This window comes from Nerophis lumbriciformis, linkage group LG02, assembly GCF_033978685.3.
Source record: "Nerophis lumbriciformis linkage group LG02, RoL_Nlum_v2.1, whole genome shotgun sequence".
NCBI classification, from domain to species: domain Eukaryota; kingdom Metazoa; phylum Chordata; class Actinopteri; order Syngnathiformes; family Syngnathidae; genus Nerophis; species Nerophis lumbriciformis.
Genome location: NC_084549.2, coordinates 43,155,004 through 43,171,546, shown reverse-complemented (window position 1 = coordinate 43,171,546; position 16,543 = coordinate 43,155,004). Strand labels below are relative to the sequence as shown.

Sequence of the window (16,543 nt, the reverse complement as noted above, 5' to 3'; positions counted from 1 at the left end):
TTATTGGTAATTGTTGTTTTTTTTTGCAACATCCAGTGACCACAATAATTAATTAAGTTACGCAGTAAGTTGTAATGATGCAGACACGTTTGTTACTGGATACATTTAAAATATGCTTCTGTCTTGGAGACTTTGTATGTGTAAGTAATATGCATCTATAATTATTTGATACTTGTTTATATTGACAAATGTTGTAGTTGGACTGCAATGGTGTTCAATTAAGTACACTAATTACGTACGTCAAGCTTGTGCGCTTAGCTGTTGTGTAGCTGCTGTGTAAGATGCAAGTCGATATAATCCGATTCTTGTTTTGCTGACATCGACCCCAAATCGGATAGCAGAATTGTATGGGGATTTCCCTAATGCCTACAAGTGTCCGCAATCTTTTGTGTGTCATCATGCTAACTGAGCAGCAAATCAAGAAAAAAGTAAAACCAAAGAAGAGACAGTCCGTCATCTAACCAGCTTGTCTGCTCCTCCTCAGGAGTTTGCCGGCGAGGACACCTCTGACCTTTTCCTGGAGGAGCGGGAAGCGTCGCTTCGTCAGGCTCAAGAGGAGAAACACAAAATCCAAATGTCAGTCCCTGGCATCCTCAACCCACACGAGATCCCAGAGGAGATGTGTGACTGAGGCTCCATGGACGTGTACAGGACACATCGAACAACAAACCACGGCAAACACAACCCAAGAAAGGCACTCGAGTGTGACGGACAGCTCCGCCCCCTCAGCGGAGACAACTGTAAATGATTCAATGTGGCCCTTTTGCATCACGTACCTTTTGTACTCAGACTTTTTCTCCAGTATGTTTCCACAAGTTGCTTTTTGTCATGATGAGGACACTTTAACCATCTTGTCTTTTTGTTCCTTCCGTCTCCCTTACATTTGTTGATATATAAATATTATATATTCGCACGGTCCGGGCAGGGTTGGCATTAAGTCTGCGTCAGGCTTGTATCGTTTTCGATGGGAGAATGTGAATCTAACGGCTATTGAATGAAGGTTTGGGGAAATGCTAAGTTGATGAGTCAGCGTTTTTTCATGGTTTGTGTGTAACCTGAGTAAGTTTCAACACTTTTTGTAAGGAACGCAAACTTCTGCATATCATCCCAATTGTATAGCATCTTTAATACCATGGGAACATTTTTTCCTCTTATTCTATTGTTTCTTTGGTGTGTGCGCGTGTGTGTGTGCGTGTGTATACTGTCGCCTCGTCGACATCAGGCTTTTGTTTTCCTCTAAGAGGATTGTTGCTCACTTGTGAGCCTCCATTAATGGGACGTTGAAAGGACGTTGTCGGAAGTATTTATGGCTTTTTGGTTGCATCTTTCTAACTCCTCAGATGGTTTTCAACATGTTGAACTTCCATACAGGACAAGACACTATTCCTACTCAGCAAATGGCAAACAAAACAAACCGGGTTTACATTCAATTTTGTATTTTTCATTCCTATGTTTTGAGTTCCGAGCAAATAAACCCATACTGCAAAAACATACTAGAGTACTTTAATTAGGCTAAAGAATGTATACAAGTACCCAGTCTCCCTTCTCAAGGTGTTACATTTGTTGTGAACTTTTTGAACTGATTAAAATTGAGAATTTTACATTGTTGTCTTTGCTTTACACATTTAATTTATTTAAATACACTGTTAATCATATTGATATTTGTACATGTGCATATCTATAGCTAAAAGGCTGCATATTCAATTTGGGGTCCGAGGGCACACAAACACGTCCTGTAGATGCCAAGTGAAGAAAGCAGTTATAAATTGGAAGTCAAAACTGGATGTGTTGACCGAGAAATGGCATATCACTGCCCTCTAGCGAACAAAAAGATAATAGTGATGTATTCATGACTACACTTGCCAACATTGTGGACATTTGACTGAATTTCCTTGTTTGACATGGGAGGATTTGCATTTAAAAAAAAAAGAAAAAAGATTAATTAAATAAATTATTCAAAATGTGTTGTTTTCTTCCTCAGATTCAACTAAAGTTGCAGCTCAGCTCCTTGTAGCACAGAAAGTAGTTTGACCTCAGACACCATTCTTCAATAATCAACACTCCAACAAGTGTAGATGTTAATGGTCAGTGAATGGACTGATGTGTTCATATGCACGTCTAAACGCTCCACAACTACTAAAAGTCACGTTGTCCTTCCTGCCTGCCTCCCACTTTATGTGGTACAAAAATAAATGGTCCAGATTCACTTGAGAAGCCGCTCCTGCAGTCAAAGAGAACGATCTCACAGTTTAGTGAAGTCCGGGGAGCTCCTTGTTTTTCAAGGACAGAGCACAGCTGCACAAACACGACACGACCACCTTAGTGTAGCAGAGGGGATGACTGGCTGGAGCAGGGTGGGGGTGGGGGGTAGTGGAGAACCTTTTTAGATCACTGGACAAAGCTCAGGTCAATCTTCTTCATCAATGTCCATAGACCTGCTGCTCTACGTGGTCCGGATCTGAGCGTAGCGTATTTTAGGTCTGCAAGGCATCAAAGAAAAAAGGCAAGACTGAATAATGGGTGTTATTTACAGCAGTACACCACCATAATGACCAAGATTAAAATACAGTAGTGTAGTAAGCCCAAGTATTTATTAAAAACAAGATAGAGGTTTTATTTAACAAGTATATTTAATATTTTGAACCACTCTAATGTTACACACAGTTTGAACAGTAACACTGTGTTTGCACATAGGAAAATAAAACACTGTACTTAAATCAAGTGATTATTTGGCTTATCACCAGATAGAACCCCCACAGTTTCAGAATAACTGATTTACATCTTTCATTCTATTTGTGGTACTTATCTGATTCCACGATGCAACTATACATTTCACTACTTCATTGATATCAAGTGTTTCAATGTGCTTCAACATCTTGTAACACAGAATTTAAATCAGAGTATCAGCTGCCAAGAGGTAACATACATTGAAGAAAGAACAGCAATGGCCTTTAGCCTCCCAGTAAAGCAAAGCAAACAATACTGTGCTTATAAATATGCTCATAAATAAAAACAGTCAACGAGTTTACATTCTAAAAAGACCAGCAGTGGTGTGAAGCCTTCATGTATATAAAACAAACATTGTTATTAAAATTATTTTTTTTCTTTTTTCTTTTTTGTACCCAAAAAAAGAAAGAAACAACAAAAAAACAAAGTAATATCTACAAATACATCAATAAACAAAGGAAAAAAAGGAAAAATAAATAATAATACATTAATAATAATAGTAATAAGAAATAAAATAAAATATAAACAGATACACACACATATATATATATATATATATATATATATATATATATATATATATATATATATATATATATACCCACACATACATATATGTAAATATATACATACATACATACATATACACATATAGGGAGTAATCCCTTTTTTTTTCTTTTTTTCCTCTGCAATTCTATCACTATTTCGAAAAATTAAAGTTATTGTGTTATTAATATTCTTACAATATGGTGTTAGTGTGATGTCATCATGTAATCTGTAATGAAATAGGCTAATAAAAATGCTCAAACATTAATTTGAATGACTAATCTCTGTGTTTTATTTGTTATTAGTGTTGATATTACACCTTATTCAAATTAGATCGAGCCTTGTTGCTCTTTATCCGAATGTTTGCAGTTTTTTTGTTTCTTTTATTTCGACAATGTGCCATAAAAAAAAAGCCATACCCCAAACCACACTTTGTCTTTTTGGTCAAATAAGTAAAGCACTGGTGTTCAAAGTGTTGCCAAAGGACAGAAGAGTGTCTCTCAGCTCTGGTTTGTAGCACTTACACGAGTTGCACACTTCTGAAAGTTTTCTATTGGCTGTGGTAAGGTACACTCTCTGGGCTTGTGGTGGCGGATCTCTGCTGTCACTCAAGCGGCGAACAGTTTCATTACGGTTCAAATTTGAATAGTGAATCAATGTTTGACGCAAGATACACATATCTGTCATTTTTAATATGTACTTCTACTTGCTAAACATAATCATCATTTCGGCTCTGGCAAAAAAGGCGTGTATGAGTTGTGTTGTGATGCAGAGTTACACCACACTTACACACATGCCATATTCCAGTGATTCTCAAACTGTGGTATATGTCCCACTAGTCACAGTCATGTATAAAGAGAGTATGGTCAACTCACTTTCAGGTGATCTGCTCAATGATTGGTCAAAAGGCAGTCACGTGACTACAGGGCACCATGACTGCTACTACCTTTGAGCTGATGTTATGTGCTTGAAAGCGATTCCTCATTAGTTTATTGACGTGTGAAAATGCCCTGTTATGCAGCATGGGGCTGCTCCACCCGCGAGAATTGTGGAAAACTTTCAGATTGTTTTCCCTGCAACCCGGAAAGAAGAAAAGTATGAGAAGTGAATGTTTGGTGTCAACACTGGAGAACCACCGATTACAGCGTCTTGTGCCAGGTAAACACACGACACAACGTCTGCGTTTTTGTTCAGGAGAGAACACACAGGCGATAGTACAAATAATAACAGAAGACATTAATAAATTAAAAAGATGGATAGGCTCCTGCACCCCCCGCGACCCCGAAAGGGACAAGCGGTAGAAAATGGATGGATGGGTTTGACAAAAACAGACTATCTCTGAATCTCAGTAAAAATAAAATAATGCAATACTGTAGCAGCAGAAGAGAAACTCAAACACAAATACAAATAGACGGACATTGAAAGCGTAAAAGAAACCACATTTTGGGTGAATAATAGATGAGAAAATGAACCGGAAATCTTATATATATATATTCATCTAGCCAGGATCTTCAGCTCTCACTGGATCGGTTCGCAGCTGAGTGTGAAGCGACTGGGATGAGAATCAGCACCTCCAAGTCCGAGTCCATGGTTCTCGCCCGGAAAAGGGTGGAGTGCCATCTCCGGGTTGGGGAGGAGATCTTGCCCCAAGTGGAGGAGTTCAAGTACCTCGGAGTCTTGTTCACGAGTGAGGGAAGAGTGGATCGTGAGATCGACAGGCGGATTGGTGCGGCGTCTTCAGTAATGCGGACGCTGTATCGATCCGTTGTGGTGAAGAAGGAGCTGAGCCGGAAGGCAAAGCTCTCAATTTACCGGTCGATCTACGTTCCCATCCTCACCTATGGTCATGAGCTTTGGGTTATGACCGAAAGGACAAGATCACGGGTACAAGCGGCCGAAATGAGTTTCCTCCGCCGGGTGACGGGGCTCTCCCTTAGAGATAGGGTGAGAAGCTCTGTCATCCGGGGAGAGCTCAAAGTAAAGCCGCTGCTCCTCCACATCGAGAGGAGCCAGATGAGGTGGTTCGGGCATCTAGTCAGGATGCCACCCGAGCGCCTCCCTAGGCAGTTGTTTAGGGCACGTCCGACCGGTAGGAGGCCACGAGGAAGACCCAGGACACGTTGGGAAGACTATGTCTCCCGGCTGGCCTGGGAACGCCTCGGGATCCCCCGGGAGGAGCTGGACGAAGTGGCTGGGGAGAGGGAAGTCTGGGCTTCCCTGCTTAGGCTGCTGCCCCCGCGACCCGACCTCGGATAAGCGGAAGAAGATGGATGGATGGATGGATCTTATATATAAATAAAAAAAAACAATATAAAGTGGAAAGAAATAAGTCAATAATGAATAAAGTAAAATATGTTCTGGACCAAAAATCACTTCAAATTCTCTACTGCTCGCCAGTGTTGACATGTCTGAGTTATTGTGCAGAAATATGGGAAAATAACTACAAAAGTATACTTATTCACTTAGCATGATACAAAACAGAAAGAATATTACATCATGAGTGATACATACAGTGATTACAAATACATTGGAGGCAGACACCACAGTTGACATACTTCACAACAAAGTCACAATTTCTCCGTGAGATTTTGACAAAATGATGGTAATACGTTTTTTTTTTTGGTCGTTCTGTGTATTTTTTTACATTTATTGCGCCGTTGGGTGCGTGTGAGAGTGCCTGTTGGTAAAGAAACACTGCAGGAATGTAGCAGCATAGTGCGTCAAATACGCTGCAAAATTATACTTTCACGAAATAAAAGCATGTTTTGCTGTATGTTTATGAGCTGGAGTATGTTTAGAAATATATATAGACATATTATTATGTTTCTTTTCGTCAGAAAAAGTAACGTCAAAACGACAGCAATTGCATGCATCAGGGCACAGCCGCACATGTCCTTGGTAGCAGTCATGGCGCCTGTTGTTTAGTTGGCAATACTCTCTTTATACAAGACTCTTCCACGAGTGGTACGCAGGCTCTATCTAGTGGTACGCCAAAGAATCACTTAATTAAATATTCAAACCACAGTGTTACTGTTCAAACTGTGTGTAGAAATATTAAATACACTTGTTAAATAATACCTCAGTAGCGTACTTTAATGTTGGTCATCATGGTGGTACTTAGAGAGCAAAGTGTTTTCTGAGTTGGTACTTGGTAAAAGTTTAAGAACTGCTGCCATTTTTATTTGTTTATGAGTGAGGGCGAACCAAATCTGCATTTGTGACAGGCTTGCATGAATAAATTGTACAAATGAAAAGTATTTTTTAAGACAGTGCCGAGAAGTGACACTGCTCTACGAGGAGAAGTGTGTGCACAGTATTTGGTACTGACAATACTGAAAAAAAGCAGGTATCTGGTGATACTTTTGAAAACCATTATAGAATGTATAATGTCGCTCTGTTAATCATTCAACATAGTTAATATCAAAATAATAACTTTTCAAAACTTAAATTTCGATGGCCAATAAAAAAAATACAACAGATAAATTCAATGTTGAGTTCAATACATTTGAGTGCCAATGTAATTATTATGTTTGTTTTTTTAATCCAGTAGCAGTTCTTGCTTCAATAGCGGGTGCAAATAAATATCCATCCATTTTCTACCGCTTGTCCCTTTTGGGTGCATCTATTTTTTTCCTCATCCTTGTGGCGCCCCCTGGAGAACAACCCATGTGGCTTATAGCTATAATACGGTTTTAATCAATATGGAACATGTGATACATGCTTCCTGCATGTCACCTTACTACAGGGTGTGTCACCGCCATAAGTAGAGAAGAAAATACTGTTTGTACTTCATCCATCATTTGACCTACCTTGGTGTCTTCTCCAAACTTTGTCTGCTCTGAGAGGTGCTCTTGAACTGCACTTCCAGTCGGGAGTAGATTCCGCCTGCTGGCTGTAACCACACACACACACACACACACACACACACACACACACACACACACACACACACACACACACACACACACACACACACACACACACACACACACACACACACACACCCATTCAAGAGTCTCATAAAACAAAGTTCCTTCCTTCCTTGGTAAGAATAGTTTTTGCCAAACCTCTTTAGTGTCCTTGGCCTTGTTCAGCTCCTGGCCACCAAAGCGCATGTTGGTGAGGTAGCTGACAATCTCGGCCATACGACGCTGGTCTGGTAAGGGAACAAATCTGAGGTTGAATGGAAATGCCTTGAAAGGGCTCGGCGTGTTTGTTTACCTTCCTCCCTCTGAGCATCCTGGTTGTACCGCAGGGAGCGAGAACTGTCCCACTTACTTTTCTGAACACTCACTCTGCAACAACAGATATGATGTTTCATACATTAAGGATGATAACAAAATGAATATGTAATACAATATTTGAACAAAACCTTAGTTTTGTGTTGTAGCTGACAACGCTTATTAGAGTAATATCTAATAATTACAAATTCAGTATTCACGTCCCAGAAATACGCAGGTTTTTTTTTTTTTTATCATTTATTTATTTCCTTTCCCCCCCACACAAACACATTTCATTCACTCTAAGTCGGTAATGATGGATAAATTCAGGATAATAAAACATAGACTCGTACAAGGGGAGATGAAGTGGCGCCACAACAAACGGAAATGGGGCTGTAGCGTTAGCTTGATGACCAGGCATCTTTCAGGATTGTTCATTATTGGTGAGTACAGTAAATACATTCCACATTGGATCCAAACTCAACAATGCATTGCTTATTCCAGTCTCAAGTCCTTATAAGGGCATTGTTTACTTATGCTAATAAGGAGCATTCAATTTTGCTTGTTTCATCGCTTCCATTCTGCTGCTTCACTCTTATTTGGACTCGTTTTGATTATTTATTTTGTGCAATGTGGTGGTTGTTATAAATTACTTGCAAGAGGAGCAATTGCATGATTTAAAATCTACAAAAATAGTCACTGGTGGGTTTGACTTGTGGATTATTGTGAGCCTTTGTATTTCATTTCTTTTTTTTCTATATTTTTTACTGAGCATTGATTGAGTAATCATAGTATACACATAATGTAGATCAGTGATTAAACTAGTGGTATGCAGGCTATATCCAGGGGAACGCCAAATAATCACTTAATTGGATTTTCAAACACAATGTTACTGTTCAAACTGTATGTAATGTTACACTGACCAAACATATTAAATATACTTATGAAATAAAACCACTGCCTTCTTTTGGATGAATATTCAAGCCTTCGAAGCTGATGTATTTAATGTTGGTCATCATGGTGGTACTTGGGGGGCCAAGTGTTTTCTGAGGTGGTACTTGGTGAAAAAAGTTGGAGAACCACTGAGGTAGATGGTACATACATACTGTATATACTGTATATAGAAGACATACTACAAAAACAATGCTCATGTGATGTTAGAACAATGTCAACTAAACTCACGGGCAGAGGGCCTCCCCCTCCACCCACAAACCAAAGAGGGAAATTAGTAGGCAAGTAAAAGGAGAGCAAGTTGCTACCACAGTGTAAGTACACAATACACAATAAAAATAGTGATCATAAAGTATACAATAAATAACAGCTGTAGTCTTCATTGAATTAGATGGGTCAACATAATCCAATATTACTGACTTCTTGGGAATATTAATTAGGCTTAGTTTTGAGTCCATTAAAGTAAGTTAGCAAAGGGTTCCAGAGGAAAAATAATTCATCCCTAGACCCCCTTGAGAGATTATTTTATATTTTGTAACTGGATAAAAAGCATCAAGTCACTTAAACAAAATCTTGGTCGTGTTTTTGCTTTCCAATTGAGTAATATTGCAGTTTTGCAAATGCTGGCATGTTTTTGTGATGTTATGAGGTGATTCCCATATGGTCAGTATTTAATTTCTATTATAAAATGTATATACTATATCATTACCAATTGACAAGGGGCGATCACATTGAAGTTGTGTGATTAGCCAAACATGACGGGCTTTAGCTAGTGAAACATTGGTGTGTGGTACCCAAGCACAGAACAACTGGCCTGGTGTGAGAACACCTCAAGAAAAATTACTTAAATTACATGTAAAACACTTCCTTGTGGTCTACATAACATGTAATGGTGGTTCTTTGTTGAAAATGTTGCCTATATAATGTTTACAGACCATCTTAAGAATCTTTTTCTGACTATCTCTTCAGTCCACTTCGACTGCGTCTCCACCCTGTCAGCTATGTTGCAGTTTTTAGCATTTCCATAGCGAGTCTACTGACGGGTATAAGTTCGAACTTTACGCTACTTTGTATTAGAAATGACAACAGCGAAGGATGTATGTGCATGTACAAGACAGTCTGCCCCACAGCAACTTATTGACTACAACATTGGACTACAATGGCAGACTTGTGCAAAGCTCTTCGGGTAAATCTTAACCATATATGAAGATATCTGCTGATGTCACACTTGGGAAAAACCTCACAAATTGGGCAAATTCCAAACAGCTCGTTTGGAGGAAGTATGAAGGAAGACAAGATTGTTTTACAAATATCACATGGTTTGATTTAAAATTTTCGAGACTTATGCAGATCCCAATTACACAAAACAGGTGCCAATAGGTGAGAACAGTTAGTTTTGCAATAATAGGTACCCTTTAGGAATGTTGAGAATAAGGTTATGAACATTTCATGAATAAACTTTTTAAAGAAATGTTTGACACCGCTTACAGTAATGGTGGATGGATAATGGCAGCATAGTGAAAACAACTCACGTGAAAGGAGTGTTGTCCTTGCACAGCTGCTGTAAAAAGAATAATAGATGTATACAATGTGTCAAGTCAACTAGTGAACATGAGAAACTATGATGATTATATATTCATAGATGTTGATGCACTGAGGAATGTGACTCACTTTGTCTGGTTTGACTTTTCTGTGTAGGTTAGGAGAGGACATTTGTTTTTTTAAAGCTCTGTTGTTCTTTTTGGCTTTCTTGGCAGCTGCACACACAAACAACATGATATGTTAGAAGGACTTCTGGTGCCATCTGCTGGGGGGGGGGGAGCTTATCCCAACTGCAATCGGGTGGAAGGCGGGGTACACCCTGGACAAGTTGCCACCTCATCGCAAGGCCAACACAGATAGACAGACGTTATTCACACTCACATTCACACACTGGGACCAATTTAGTGTTGCCAATCAACCTATCCCCAGGTGCATGTCTTTGGAAGTGGGAGGAAGCCGCAGTTTCGTTAATTTTAAACTTGTTACAACTTTGGATGAAGGAGTACTGTGTTAACTATCGTTCTGCTTTTTATTTCCATTAATGTCAATATATTTCTACTTTTATTTTGAAACAGGCATAAAAGTCTGAGGGTGAAAGGAACCACCCTGAAAAGATGAAACAAACCAACATATATTTGAGTATGAAGTTACAATTTTGCAAGAAAAAAGTTGCAATTTCACAAGAATAAAGTAGTTGCTTGTTTTGAAATAACAAGTTGTTCGATTTGGTCTTTTCTGTGAATATTCTCATTTATCAGCTATTCTCTGGGCATTGAATCGATCAAATCTGCACTATTCAGATTGTTTTAGAGGGCCACCAAAAAAGATCTGGTTCTCAGCTGTGGTCCGTTTGGGCCGCAACGGTACTCAGTTCTAATGCACTTTTCCACCACTTGTGGTAGTAAAGACAAACAGAAGGAGTCTGGAACTCCAGTCATAGAGTAGTTTCTTAAGCACAAAAAATATGACTAAAGTGGTGGAGCTGAATTTTTATTTGCACTAGAATTTTATTAAAAGTTTAATTAATAAATACATTCAATATTAATTTAGGTTATCTATTAAAGCACGACATAATTGTATGTATATTTATTTTTCGTCAGTTATTTATAAGTCCCTTCTTTAGCAGTATATTTGATTAGTACTTAATTTTCTTATCAATCTGACCTAAGCATAAGGTTTTAGTCTTAAATAAATAATAATCTTTGTGATTAACGCATGGTTATATATCATTTGACAAGGTTGTAAACTGTAAATGGGTAAGTAAACTGTAAGTAGACAAGAAATATTTCCTTCTATATAGTGCAAAACAACAGCTATTAAAATACAACAAAGTGAGACTTCTGCCAGCACAACAACAGGGGTTAATATTCCATTCAATTGTATCTATGATGAGAGGGCACCTGAAACCAAAAGTGCCAACGTCCTGTTGGTATTTTGTACATTGTATGTGAGGGATAGGTAGTGTAGCAAACCCCCTCCTCTGATTTTACAAATTTGACATAAGCTTTCAAAACAATCCAAACGTCTTTTACGACAATCTGCGACTGCGCGTATACAAACAGTTGTATCACCTTGTTTTTTGGACAACTCCTCTTCATCCCCCACCTCATCCTCAGTGACCTCTGACCCTGTAGTATACTCCTCGTCTTCTGACAGTTGAGACTGCTGCCTCTAGAAAGAGAAGGTGGTATTTTGCTAAGTTTAGACAAAATGATGACACGCATTAGCTCTCAACCACAAAATAAACATATTGCTAAATAAACACCTGGCATTGAGCATTGTTATCTTTGTAATGGCAAAATTTTGTTTTACTAGATCTCATAGTGTTGTCACCATCCATCCATTTTCTACCGCTTGTCCTTTTCGGGGTCGCGGGGGGTGCTGGAGCCTATCTCAGCTGCATTCGGGCGGAAGGCGGGGTACACCCTGGACAAGTCACCACCTCAGTTGATGTAAATTTGTGTTGTGACATATATATATATATATATTTATTTATTTATTTTATTATATGTATATATATATATATATATTAATTGTGTTATATATATATATATATATATATATATATATATATATATATATATATATATATATATATATATATATATATATATATATATATATATACAGGTAAAAGCCAGTAAATTAGAATATTTTGAAAAACTTGATTTATTTCAGTAATTGCATTCAAAAGGTGTAACTTGTACATTATATTTATTCATTGCACACAGACTGATGCATTCAAATGTTTATTTCATTTAATTTTGATGATTTGAAGTGGCAACAAATGAAAATCCAAAATTCCGTGTGTCACAAAATTAGAATATTACTTAAGGCTAATACAAAAAAGGGATTTTTTGCTCTGATAGTGGCCTTCAACTCTTCTGCGTTTTTGGGTCTGGCATTCTGCATCTTCCTTTTCACAATACCCCACAGATTTTCTATGGGGCTAAGGTCAGGGGAGTTGGCGGGCCAATTTAGAACAGAAATACCATGGTCCGTAAACCAGGCACGGGTAGATTTTGCGCTGTGTGCAGGCGCCAAGTCCTGTTGGAACTTGAAATCTCCATCTCCATAGAGCAGGTCAGCAGCAGGAAGCATGAAGTGCTCTAAAACTTGCTGGTAGACGGCTGCGTTGACCCTGGATCTCAGGAAACAGAGTGGACCGACACCAGATGACATGGCACCCCAAACCATCACTGATGGTTTGGGTTGGTTTGGTTTGCATTTCCTTTGGAAATCGAGGTCCCAGAGTCTGGAGGAAGACAGGAGAGGCACAGGATCCACGTTGCCTGAAGTCTAGTGTAAAGTTTCCACCATCAGTGATGGTTTGGGGTGCCATGTCATCTGCTGGTGTCGGTCCACTCTGTTTCCTGAGATCCAGGGTCAACGCAGCCGTCTACCAGCAAGTTTTAGAGCACTTCATGCTTCCTGCTGCTGACCTGCTCTATGGAGATGGAGATTTCAAGTTCCAACAGGACTTGGCGCCTGCACACAGCGCAAAATCTACCCGTGCCTGGTTTACGGACCATGGTATTTCTGTTCTAAATTGGCCCGCCAACTCCCCTGACCTTAGCCCCATAGAAAATCTGTGGGGTATTGTGAAAAGGAAGATGCAGAATGCCAGACCCAAAAACGCAGAAGAGTTGAAGGCCACTATCAGAGCAACCTGGGCTCTCATAACACCTGAGCAGTGCCAGAAACTCATCGACTCCATGCCACGCCGCATTAACGCAGTAATTGAGGCAAAAGGAGCTCCAACCAAGTATTGAGTATTGTACATGCTCATATTTTTCATTTTCATACTTTTCAGTTGGCCAACATTTCTAAAAATCCCTTTTTTGTATTAGCCTTAAGTAATATTCTAATTTTGTGACACACGGAATTTTGGATTTTCATTTGTTGCCACTTCAAATCATCAAAATTAAATGAAATAAACATTTGAATGCATCAGTCTGAGTGCAATGAATAAATATAATGTACAAGTTACACCTTTTGAATGCAATTACTGAAATAAATCAAGTTTTTCAAAATATTCTAATTTACTGGCTTTTACCTGTATATATATATATATATATATATATATATATATATATATGTCTTAATAAGGTTATCCAAAAAATAGTGCTCGATACCGTAGTAGAGCGCAATATATGTATGTGTGGGGAAAAAAAATCACAAGACTATTTCATCTCTACAGGCCTGTTTCATGAGGGGGGGTACCCTCAATCGTCAGGAGATTTTAATGGGAGCATTCGCATACCATGGTTTATATAGGGCACAGAGTGGGTGGGTACAGGCTGGCCTAGGGGCGTGGTGATTGGCTCATGTGTTACCTAGGAGGTGTTTCCGTCTATGGCGGCATGTTGTTACAATTTCGCTGCGCTTGTTGAGGGATGACAGGTCTGGACGGTAAATAATAAACAGTTTCTCTTTCAAGCATAGGTTGCATCTTTTATTACCACTATTGTAAGGTGTGCTGGATGCAATAATTTGCCATGTTATTGAATATTCAACATTATTGTCTTTGAGGTCCCAAATGTGTTTGCTGAGTTCTGTGGTATTTCGCAGGTTTTTGTTCCTGAAAGAAGCCTTGTGGTTGTTCCATCTGGTTTTGAATTCACCCTCGGTTAATCCTACATATGTGTCGGATGTGTTAATGTCCTTGCGTATTACCTTAGATTGGTAGACAACTGATGTTTGTAAGCACCCCCCGTTGAGAGGGCAATCAGGTTTCTTTCGACAGTTACATGCTTTGTTGGTTTTGGAGTCGTTCTGACTGGGGGTCGACGGCTCATTTGCAATTGTTTTGTTGTGGTTTGAGATGATTTGTCGTATATTGTTCATGCAGCTGTAGCTCAATTTGATGTTGTTCTTGTTGAATACTTTTCTTAGGTTGTTGTCTTTGGGGAAGTGTTTGTCAATCAGATTGAGGAATTTGTGTCCAATGTTCGTTGAGACGTTTTTGCTGTATGGGGGGTTGTACCAGATGATGCCGCTTCGTTTTCTGTTCTTTTTTGGCTGGTTTCCTGGCGTGGGTTCATAGGTGAGGGTGAAATTGTATCCGCTTTCATCAAGGGCTTTTTGGTACGGGGGAGTTGCTTGGTCAAATTCAGCTTTGCTAGATGACAGCATCGATAGCCTTTTATTGATTCCGGTAGGTATTCTTTTCGTGGTGGTGGGTGGATGGTTGCTGTCATGGTGCACGTATTGGAGTGTTGTGTTGGGTTTCGTGAATGGTTGGTAGCTGTTATTTCTCAGGTTGAAAGTGACGTCAAGGAAGTTGACGGTTTGCTTGTTGGCTTCAATCGTGATCCGTAGGCCGTTCTCTTTGAAAATTTGGCATATGCGCTTCTTGGTATTCTCGCTGCTCCTTGGCGAGGCGCGACACACTGCCAGTCCGTCATCACGGTAAATACCAAGGTTCAGATTGAGGCTAGCGAGCTGGGAGAGGAGGAAACTCCCAACGAGTTCACACGTTTCTGCTCCGTCAAAACTTCCCATAGTGACGTCAAATGTTGCATTGTTCTTTTTTTGCCATGGTGTATTGTTGTGGATGAGAATGGAGTTTTTTGCGTGGATGATGATGTTTCTTTCGTTGCCTGTGATTGAGTCGTAGTCTGAGGCGAAGTCTAGTGCTTGAGTCAGTAGGTCTTGCGTGATGGAAGGGTAAAATTCCTCGATATCAAAGGAGATAAAGTTGTGCTGTTGTTTGTCTTGGATGTTGTTCAACAACAAATATGAGCATTGTACATGCTCATATTTTTCATTTTCATACTTTTCAGTTGGCCAACATTTCTAAAAATCCCTTTTTTGTATTAGCCTTAAGTAATATTCTAATTTTGTGACACACGGAATTTTGGATTTTCATTTGTTGCCACTTCAAATCATCAAAATTAAATGAAATAAACATTTGAATGCATCAGTCTGAGTGCAATGAATAAATATAATGTACAAGTTACACCTTTTGAATGCAATTACTGAAATAAATCAAGTTTTTCAAAATATTCTAATTTACTGGCTTTTACCTGTATATATATATATATATATATATATATATATATGTCTTAATAAGGTTATCCAAAAAATAGTGCTCGATACCGTAGTAGAGCGCAATATATGTATGTGTGGGGAAAAAAAATCACAAGACTATTTCATCTCTACAGGCCTGTTTCATGAGGGGGGGTACCCTCAATCGTCAGGAGATTTTAATGGGAGCATTCGCATACCATGGTTTATATAGGGCACAGAGTGGGTGGGTACAGGCTGGCCTAGGGGCGTGGTGATTGGCTCATGTGTTACCTAGGAGGTGTTTCCGTCTATGGCGGCATGTTGTTACAATTTCGCTGCGCTTGTTGAGGGATGACAGGTCTGGACGGTAAATAATAAACAGTTTCTCTTTCAAGCATAGGTTGCATCTTTTATTACCACTATTGTAAGGTGTGCTGGATGCAATAATTTGCCATGTTATTGAATATTCAACATTATTGTCTTTGAGGTCCCAAATGTGTTTGCTGAGTTCTGTGGTATTTCGCAGGTTTTTGTTCCTGAAAGAAGCCTTGTGGTTGTTCCATCTGGTTTTGAATTCACCCTCGGTTAATCCTACATATGTGTCGGATGTGTTAATGTCCTTGCGTATTACCTTAGATTGGTAGACAACTGATGTTTGTAAGCACCCCCCGTTGAGAGGGCAATCAGGTTTCTTTCGACAGTTACATGCTTTGTTGGTTTTGGAGTCGTTCTGACTGGGGGTCGACGGCTCATTTGCAATTGTTGTTCAACAACATCCAAGACAAACAACAGCACAACTTTATCTCCTTTGATATCGAGGAATTTTACCCTTCCATCACGCAAGACCTACTGACTCAAGCACTAGACTTCGCCTCAGACTACGACTCAATCACAGGCAACGAAAGAAACATCATCATCCACGCAAAAAACTCCATTCTCATCCACAACAATACACCATGGCAAAAAAAGAACAATGCAACATTTGACGTCACTATGGGAAGTTTTGACGGAGCAGAAACGTGTGAACTCGTTGGGAGTTTCCTCCT

At 39.3% G+C, this 16,543-nt stretch overlaps 2 protein-coding genes across 9 annotated transcripts in view; one reads left to right on the top strand and one right to left on the bottom strand.

Moving 5' to 3' along the window:
* xpo1b (exportin 1 (CRM1 homolog, yeast) b) overlaps positions 1–1,601 on the top strand; it is a 50,210-nt gene extending 48,609 nt beyond the window's left edge. For all 3 annotated transcript variants that reach the window (XM_061963178.2, XM_061963168.2, XM_061963186.2), the window contains exon 25: positions 485–1,601. In XM_061963178.2, coding sequence (XP_061819162.1) covers positions 485–631 — 147 coding nt within the window. In that variant the 3' untranslated portion in view covers positions 632–1,601. The remainder of the gene's footprint in view (positions 1–484) is intronic.
* Positions 1,602–1,736: 135 nt separating this feature from the next.
* Positions 1,737–16,543, bottom strand: part of sanbr (SANT and BTB domain regulator of CSR) — a 37,827-nt gene continuing 23,020 nt past the window's right edge. For 4 of the 6 annotated variants that reach the window (XM_061963209.2, XM_061963198.2, XM_061963223.2 and 1 more), the window contains 7 exons: positions 11,558–11,657; positions 10,116–10,201; positions 9,977–10,005; positions 7,495–7,568; positions 7,341–7,429; positions 7,083–7,161; positions 1,737–2,480 (listed from right to left, as the gene is read on the bottom strand). In XM_061963209.2, coding sequence (XP_061819193.1) covers positions 2,389–2,480; positions 7,083–7,161; positions 7,341–7,429; positions 7,495–7,568; positions 9,977–10,005; positions 10,116–10,201; positions 11,558–11,657 — 549 coding nt within the window. In that variant the 3' untranslated portion in view covers positions 1,737–2,388. Of the gene's footprint in view, positions 2,481–7,082; positions 7,166–7,340; positions 7,430–7,494; positions 7,569–9,976; positions 10,006–10,115; positions 10,202–11,557; positions 11,658–16,543 lie in introns of all 6 variants that reach the window. The other 2 variants (XM_061963232.2, XM_061963215.2) reach the window with 2 other exon arrangements.